General features: G+C 41.5%; 1 protein-coding gene across 1 annotated transcript; it reads right to left on the reverse strand.

The window, feature by feature from the left end:
* Window positions 1-226: 226 nt before the first annotated feature.
* On the reverse strand, window positions 227-8,381 carry LOC115819399 (protein FAM83F-like). Its single transcript, XM_030782954.1, has 5 exons — window positions 7,914-8,381; window positions 2,902-3,069; window positions 1,635-1,756; window positions 584-1,539; window positions 227-276 (listed from the first exon to the last, which is right to left on the reverse strand). Exons 1-5 carry the CDS (start codon window positions 8,379-8,381, stop codon window positions 227-229), a joined length of 1,764 nt encoding a protein of 587 aa, XP_030638814.1.
* Window positions 8,382-8,516: the final 135 nt, after the last annotated feature.

Here is an 8,516-nt window from a genome sequence, read left to right on the forward strand (position 1 = left end):
GAGGCAGGACGGAAGAAAAAACGCTCTCTCAATCATGCCAGAATGCGAGCTTTCAGTCTGCTCATCTTAAAGAGGCAGTTATCACAGGGATATACTCCATTAAAGAATAAACTGTCCTTTTGGCCCTGGCATCAACTTCCTGTTTCAGGTTAACTCTTTCTGTCCCCCCTGTCTGCCATTCCAAACACTGGTATAAAACACACAGGTCAGTTCCTCCTCTCTTCATTCATGACTGAACACAATTCTTCTTCGACGTCTTCCTGCGTCCTCTCGCACCTGGAGGGAAGAGATGGAAAAAGGGGGGGGGGCAGTGGGTCACTAACTGAAAACAGGACAGATAGCAGTATTTTTACAGTACATTTCTACAGAAGTTTTGTCATGTCAGCATGACCCCTGTGTCTGAGTTCAGCACAGTCTGATTCTCTCATCTCAGCTCAAGTTCATGATCACTACTGCCTGGGTTAGCTCTGATGTTATGTATGCTAGTGCAAACCTGAAATCTAAATTCTTCAAACTGGGGTTTCTAAGTAAACCAGTGTCGAAAGAGAAACACAGGGAGTTGTTTTACAATACTGAGACATACCATTCTCCGTATCGGTGTTGATAGCCTGAAGAGACAAACTCCTTTGGCCCAATTTGGACTTTTTGGCATGGAATTTCACTGCTAGCGGCTTCTCAGTTAAATCAAACGAGTCCTCAACCTCAGACGTGTTGTCGTCCTCTGAGATTTTCTGAGTGGAGAGGTGCTTATTGATTACTGCCTTTTCTTCATTTTTAGTGTCTTTGCTATGATTAACTGTTGTTGTATCAGGCCTCAGACTGGTTGTGTTAGAATCCGGGCCATGAGTTGGTTTCTTTGTATTCTGATTCTGGTTGGTTCCGTTAGAATCTGGGCTGTTATTCACTTTCTTTGCGTCTTGGTTCTGATTGGTTGCCTTGGAATCTGGGCTATGATTTGCTGTCTTTGCTTCTTGGATCTGATTGGGCGACCTGGATTTCAGGAAGTTACGGAAGGAGCTGCGTTGTTTCTTAAGTCCAAAGGCAGGTTTCTTTGATTCTCCCTTGTCTTCCTCTGTATCCACAGTGGAAGCGTCCGCCTGAGGCAAAACACCATTTGACTGCACATTACTGCCCCCGTTGGCCTGGAGGAGGTTCTTCACAATCTCCGCTGAGTTCTGTCTCATGTTTTCCCTCAGCACAGAGAGGTCTTGCAAAGACCCACTGTAAGGCATGCCACTCCCCACCACAAGAGCATACTTGGGGTTGTGGTACTTGTGGGCAGGTACCTTAAAGTCAGTCTTTTTGGAGTCACCCACAGAGACCTGGAAACGGGACACCTCTGGAGACTTGGCACTCGAGGCTGGTGTTTTCAGCTTGGGCACAGCCATGGGAGGCTTACTGATGTTGAATTCCCTGTACAGGTCAACTTTATTAGACACAGCGTACAGTTCCCTGAAGTCGTTGTCATAGAAGTCCACCACCTGACCAGACATGACTGTGATCGTATTCCGGTTCATTCGAGAGGAGCTCCAGGTAAAGCTGGGAATGAATGAATGAATGAATGAATGAATGAATGAATGAACCAGGCACTGTCTGAGTGAATGAGGAATTCCTGATGGAGCTCTGATACCAACCTGTAAGAACCAAACATGACTTTTTCACCGTCCACCAGCATGTACTTTGAGCAGAGGGATCCTGGGAGTTTGCCAAAGGAGAGCGCTAATCCTGAGCCCCGCAGACTCCGAACACGCAGATTCTACAGACAATATAAAGAGGGTTCAAATTCCAGAGAAACAAACCACAGATTAAACCAATTATCACTCTTTTTGTTCAACAATGGACCATAAGTGACTGTAAAACATAAGAGAAAGAGAAAGAGAGAGAGAGGTTGATTATAATCAGACACATTCATTATGGGCTCCTGACTTAAGCAAACACTGAAGATTACTTTGGCAGAGTAAAGGTGCAGGAAAAACTGACTCAAAACCCTTATGCATATAGGTGCGGCATTTCTATTTACAAAGAGAGAGGGAGAAACAGAGTTACAGAAAGGCATCTAGACTGCTCCACAGCCTTCTCCTCTGGCTTTATAAATTAGATCGAATTATGTTCAGTCAAGATTCTCAGAACTCTGAATATCCAGTTCCAAAAAAAAAACAAGGCGTATAAGAGCATTGCTAGTCAGAGAGGCTCAGTGCCAGTAAAGTTCAGGAAGCATAAGCAGCCATCATAGAGGGTAAGAGTTAGGTAGACAATGACACTCCACACAGATAACACTCATTGGCAGTGTGTCCAAAAGAAGAACAGTAATATGTCCTTCAGAAAGGAGCTGTCCTTGAAAGAGAGGAATCTGTTACAGGTATACACAAGGGATGTGCGTGTAAGCCGAAACATCAGCCAGCCACCCATAACAAAGAGCTTACTGAGAGCCTTTGGCTGGCTGAGTAAAACCAGGACAAGGGCCGAACAGAAAACCCTCTCAAACGTATGAACAGCCAGATCTGAACCCTAGGAAATTCTAGACATGAGTTTTAGTCATGTAAAACTCTGATGCTCTCCAGTCTGAGAACTGATAAGATCTGGTCAGGTTGAGAGGAAATGATGGCCTTAGAAACGCCCTCACCATACAACTCTGGTGCTATGATATTCTACTCTGCTATCAAACTGTTTGAAGGCAAAATTGTTAATCTAATCTTTCAGTGTGATGACTGACTGTAAGCACAATAGTTCAAGAAGACAAGGGGACAGTACAAAAGGATGAGATTTCTCAGTGCTTGATGGGGCAGCAGTTAACTTTGGGATCATGATAGTTAACAAAGAAAAACAGAGAAAGAAATTGCTATCCCACACCCTGATGGTCTCCTCTCTCAGGGCACTGGCCCATAGGAGCCTGGTCCTTACCCGGAGATGCTGAGCAGTGATCTGGAGGCGATTGCACATGTCTAGGAAGTGAGGAACACCAGTGTCATCCAACAAGATGTAGACAGCGACCCCACGCTTGGATGTAGCATCCAGAAGATCCTGCAGGATCTGCAAGTCTGTCAGGAGATCCATAACCACTGCCACAACCTGCCAAACACACACACGCATGCACACGCATACGCACACAGGATCACACACACGCACGCATACACACATGGGCACACACACACACACACAGAAACAGAGAGAAAGAAGTCAGGACATGATCTCATTGTGTTCTTGGAGCATTTAGAGAATACAGCGGAAACCGCTTATGGTGATCATGGTTATAGTGATCAACTGCGTATATGGATCAAAAAGATTAGGACAGAATCATACAAGTAGAGTACTATATAATTCACTTGTGGTAATCAAGTAGTCCACTTACAGTGTTCATTTTGGGTCTTTTTATACATGACGACATATGGAAAAAATTAAAACTATGGTAATTCTTTTTTTTTTTTTAACTTTACTTTGATTGGCCTACTTTGCAGCGTGGTAACTCGTCTGCTTGCAGCTAGCTACCTGAGGATACTGCTGTGAGCACAGAAATCATGATGGGAAAGAGAAAGTCATTTTCTCTCAGTGACAAACATAGACTCATCGAAGCTTATGACAAATTACCAAAAATGAGCCAATAAGATGCAGCAGTGAAACTTGGTGTTCCTCAGAATATTTTAAGTTAATAATTAAGTTAATTTTTTAGTTAGAAACTGAAAAATGCACTGAAACCCTGGCCAAGCTGTGGCTATGCATGTATTTGCACTACTTAGTATTTTTCAAACTGCACAATACCTTTGTGTTTTAGGCTATAGCCTAATTATAATTTGAACTACAATAAGATATATTTTATATACAGTACTGTACTGCATTATAGTGTACTTAATTTGCAGAACACTGTAATTTGAAAAGCGTTTGAAACAGCTGTACCGTATTTTGAAAGAGTCTATAAAATTCAGTAAATAGCAGCACTGTCCGTTTCATTACTTTATATTCACGTAATAAATATACAAATGTCAATTAAATGGTAATCTGCATGAGAAATAAAGAAAAAGAAAAAAATCGGGTATAATGAATCATCCACTTATAACGATCAGTTTCACCTGGACAGATGTGATCACTATAAGCAGTTTCAACTGCATTACATACCTGTAAATAGAACAGTGTCTATTGTTAATAAATGCGGGGAATAAGGAAACAAGCACACTGCAGTCACCCCAGCGGCCTGTTTAAAACAACACAAACCCTCTACATGTAATTTTCAGAGCAGGACTTGGAAAGAGAGAAGAACACAGTTCAGGTCTGGTTCAGCAGCAGTAGTGTGAAAAGTCCTTTGGTCTACTGTTTGCTGCGATGCAAATGCTTTTCAAAAAGAAAAAAGCAAGACCAGAAGGCTTAGTAATAAACATTCCTTTGAGTGAAGCATGCTGCTTGAGGCATGGAACAGGCAGGTATTGACAAGCACTAAATACCAACGAGAACAGCATCAATTGAACAATGGCCGGATTTGGTCTGAAATGGAAATGTCATAATTAACTAGAGAAACAAGTTCTCTTTAAATGTCAGAGTACTCAGCCTAGTGGTTTTCTTCTCTCTGTATTAACAAACTTCCTTCAAACTGACACACACACACACACACACACACACACACACATACTTTCTCTCTCTCTCTCTCTCTCTTCACGAATTTCATAGGGATCATCTTTCAAAATAAGCAATTTTATGACACAAAAAAGCTTCACAAGAGAAGCAGAAATTTCCATGAACACACAGACATGTTCCCCTGTCCTAAATATGGTCATTTCCCCCATAAGAGGAAATGATGCTTGTGTTTGCCTGTCCAAACAAACAAACAAACAAACAAACAAACAAAGGATCAGGTTGGTTAGTGTGTGTGCTGTGTGAGAGCAGCAGGGAGCTCCCCTGTGCTGTGCTGGAGGTAGACTGGCCCATTCTCCACAGTCATCATGAGATTTACAGCCCATTCAACATCACAGCCACAAAAAATACACAGAAATCTGCTCCCAAATGTGTTTTTTTTTACCTACCACAGACTCAAAGAAAACAAGCTTAACTAATGTTTATGAAACATCACACATTTATGAAATTCAAATGCATGATAAACATACAGGAGCAAAAAACAAACAGATTAGAACTAACTGCCAGTTGGTGTGTATGTAATATTATGCAAATGCAGATAGTAAAGAGAGATTGTCTTTCCACCGATGACTCATGAAGACATACTTTTTTGGCATTAAATAAATCTATTGAAATGTCAAAAGGGTATTCCCAATGAAATGGCAAAAATGCTATTATTCAAAACTCTGTTCTTCATGAGGTCTCTTTTCTTTAAAGGCTGGCCATTTACATTTATGAGCAGAGGTAATAAATTGGTGCCAACATTCTTCCTCACTATGGCAACTAGTTTTATTATGACATCATCATCATGCCCATTTGGGTCTGCTGACTGGTTTATACTGTTCTTTCCAAAGCCAATTTTTCCTCTGCTGGTGTCCATAACATTTAAAACTGAAAAAAGTCCGCTGCAAGCTCCAATTCCTGTTAAGTGACTCTACTCCTGCTATATTTGCATGTTTACTCAAGATGGAGGGGGGGGGGAGAGAGAGAGAGAGAGAAAGAGAGATGGAGAGAGAGAGAGAGAGAGAGAGAGAAAGAGAGCGAGCGAGCAAGAGAGAAACTACATGAGGGGTTTCAAATTGAGAAAATTACTTTTTTAAAACCTTTTAGTTCTGTAAATGTTTGCTCTGACCGTGAAATCACCTTGATATATCTGACTTTTACACAGCAGAATTCCACTAATAAACAGCATTTAAGTTTGGATGGAAGGACAATTCAGTCTCAAAAGTTGTTTGTCGCATCACCAACAGAACAAACATTTTAAAGAACTCTTGACTCAGGTGAGTCTTGACGAGATGACATTCTATTGTTCTGGTTCTATGTCCTAGCTCTCTGTGTTAACGGCCAGGTGACTCTTGACGAGATGACATACTATTGTTTTGGTTCTATGTCCTAGCTCTCTGTGTTAACGGCCAGGTGACTCTTGACAGGATGACATACTATTGTTTTGGTTCTATGTCCTAGCTCTCTGTGTTAACGGCCAGGTGACTCTTGACGAGATGACATACTATTGTTTTGGTTCTATGTCCTAGCTCTCTGTGTTAACGGCCAGTCTGTGTACCAGGGCTGGGCGTTCAGTGCCACCTCTGCTCTCAGGTGTGTGTGAGAGGCACAGAGGAATGAAAGAGGTATGAGTAACAAGGTTAGAACAAAAAAAAACAAAACAAAAAAAAATCATGATGCGGATGTACTTTTTAATATTATGTTGGCAAACCTTTGAGTCACACATACATACGCGCACGCATATGCGCGCACACACACACACACACACACACACACATACAGAGAGAGAGACAGACAGACAGAGAGAGAGAAACAAACAGCTCTAACATTAAGATCTATGACAAGCTGACCTTGTACGTATGTGAATACACCTGGGCTTGTAAAAACAAGCCCTTCTCACTCCAAACTTCGTCTTCATGTTCATTTCTCTTTTTTTCTTTTTTTACTTATTGTGCTTCAGACAATACCACACCATTTCTGTCAGACTCTAGCAGATTTAACTTGGCATTTGAGATTCCACTATGCTGTTTATATATTTTATACATTTTACTTTTTACCAATAAATTATATGTTAAAAAAAACCCATTACAAATATGCACATGGACATCTATCAAACACAGTGTTCCTCCATTCCATATTTTACTGAAGCGGTACTGATATGAGCTACAGATTTTTAAAAGTTAAAGAAGTGCAGCCAATGGGGGGTAAAAGTGAAGATGAACTTGCGCAGACGGCTGTTTTAAGTCTTGGGGAAACCGACTGTGTCATACAACAGCATATGACTGACAGAAAACTTCCTCAAGGCTTTTATTATGACAATCAAGCCTCAACTTGAAAACGAGGGCAGTGGTCCTTCTGTTAGAAAGAAGTGAAAAATGGTCACGCTTGTGTTCCTTGTACTGACATTTAACTAGTTCATAAAGCCATAAACTGAAACTGTTCCAATTCCTGAGAAAACGTCCTGCAAAACAGTAGTTTTCCCATGGGGAACATAGAGAATTTTTTAATGAACTCCCTACGGTTAATATAAAGGTCGGCTAAATTTCTGCTTTTTCAGTGGGTCAATGTTTTCTTTCTTTACTTCTAGTTGTATTCTTGTTTACATTTGGATTTTTAACGCGTGCGTGAATCCGCATCTGACCTACTGAGAAGGGGTTGATATCCTCACTTAAAAGTGAATCAGATGCTGTTTGGCCCGCCTCCTGTGACGTCGAATGAGATCAGTCACCTATCAGGTGACATACACCACTCAGAAAACCCTGTTCCGGCAAGTAACAGGTCCTTCTCAAAAATCATGTTGACTGTGAAAACTGGAAATACAACTTATCCGCGGAGTTCAATGGCGTACTGTACATCGATGCGGTTTAAGGTTTTTTTTTTTAGTACTTTACGGAGAATGAGCGTGTTTGTTGGAAAATACCGACAAAAAGCAAATGTTTGATCCAAAACCCATCTGATGTAGCCCACAGATAAGCGTTATAAATGACCTTATACCAGTCAGCAGCGCTGAAACTCCCTTTTAAAGGTAACTGTCGTCACAAAGCATTAATAACTGCTGGTGCAAAAGTCGTATAAGACAAACAAGAATGTTAAGTTATAGAATGTCACCTCTCTCTTTTTTAGACCATTAATTAGGCCTGTGTAACTTTTTAAACTGAGGAAAGGACGTTAAAACGTTCTAAATAAGACATCAGAAAAGCAAAGCTGTACTTGTAAATAACTGATTTACAATTAAACTAATGGTGATACAAATTAAATCCCTTTAACTTATGCTACCAAGACCACTAAATCTAGGTCGCTTAGTCACCCACCTTGTAGGATTCTTGGATAAGTCGCCGAACCACCTCTTTGATGTGGGGACTGTTCTCTTTGGGGGGGTGTGTATAAACGGATACTCGCGTTACCCCTTTATAAAATCCAGTGGGCGGCCAGCCAAGGTCTAACGGGGGGACCTCGGTGTCGGACATGGCCGGCCAGTAGGTAGAGTGGACTCCAGAATCCGTATTCGAGTCATGAGGAGACGGCGACACACAACTCTCTGAGTCGCTTTCCTTCTCATATTCTTGGAAAGTGTCTCGAAACCATGTAATTTCTTTTGCAGAGAGGAAATCTTTGGCATTGTCATCTTTAAGTTGCATCTTAAACGCGCCATCGCCGTTTTTCAAGAGCTGCTCGAGCGCAGCTCGCTGCTCCTCGCTGTAGTAAAACTCAGGTTTGGACTCCGGTATTTTTTCATTAACATGTTCGTCGTCCATGCATATCAACTGTGATTCGGCCATAGCAGCTGTTCTCTAGCGTAAACCAATTTCTCGCTTGACCAGGAACTTTCGACCGCTTGCTTGATAATATCAAGTGTCCAGGTGGCTTTCAGGAATATCAAAGCTGTTATAGTGGGCGGAGTTTCAGGAACAAAA

The sequence above is a fragment of the Chanos chanos genome, chromosome 8 (genome assembly GCF_902362185.1).
Source record: "Chanos chanos chromosome 8, fChaCha1.1, whole genome shotgun sequence".
NCBI classification, from domain to species: Eukaryota; Metazoa; Chordata; class Actinopteri; order Gonorynchiformes; family Chanidae; genus Chanos; species Chanos chanos.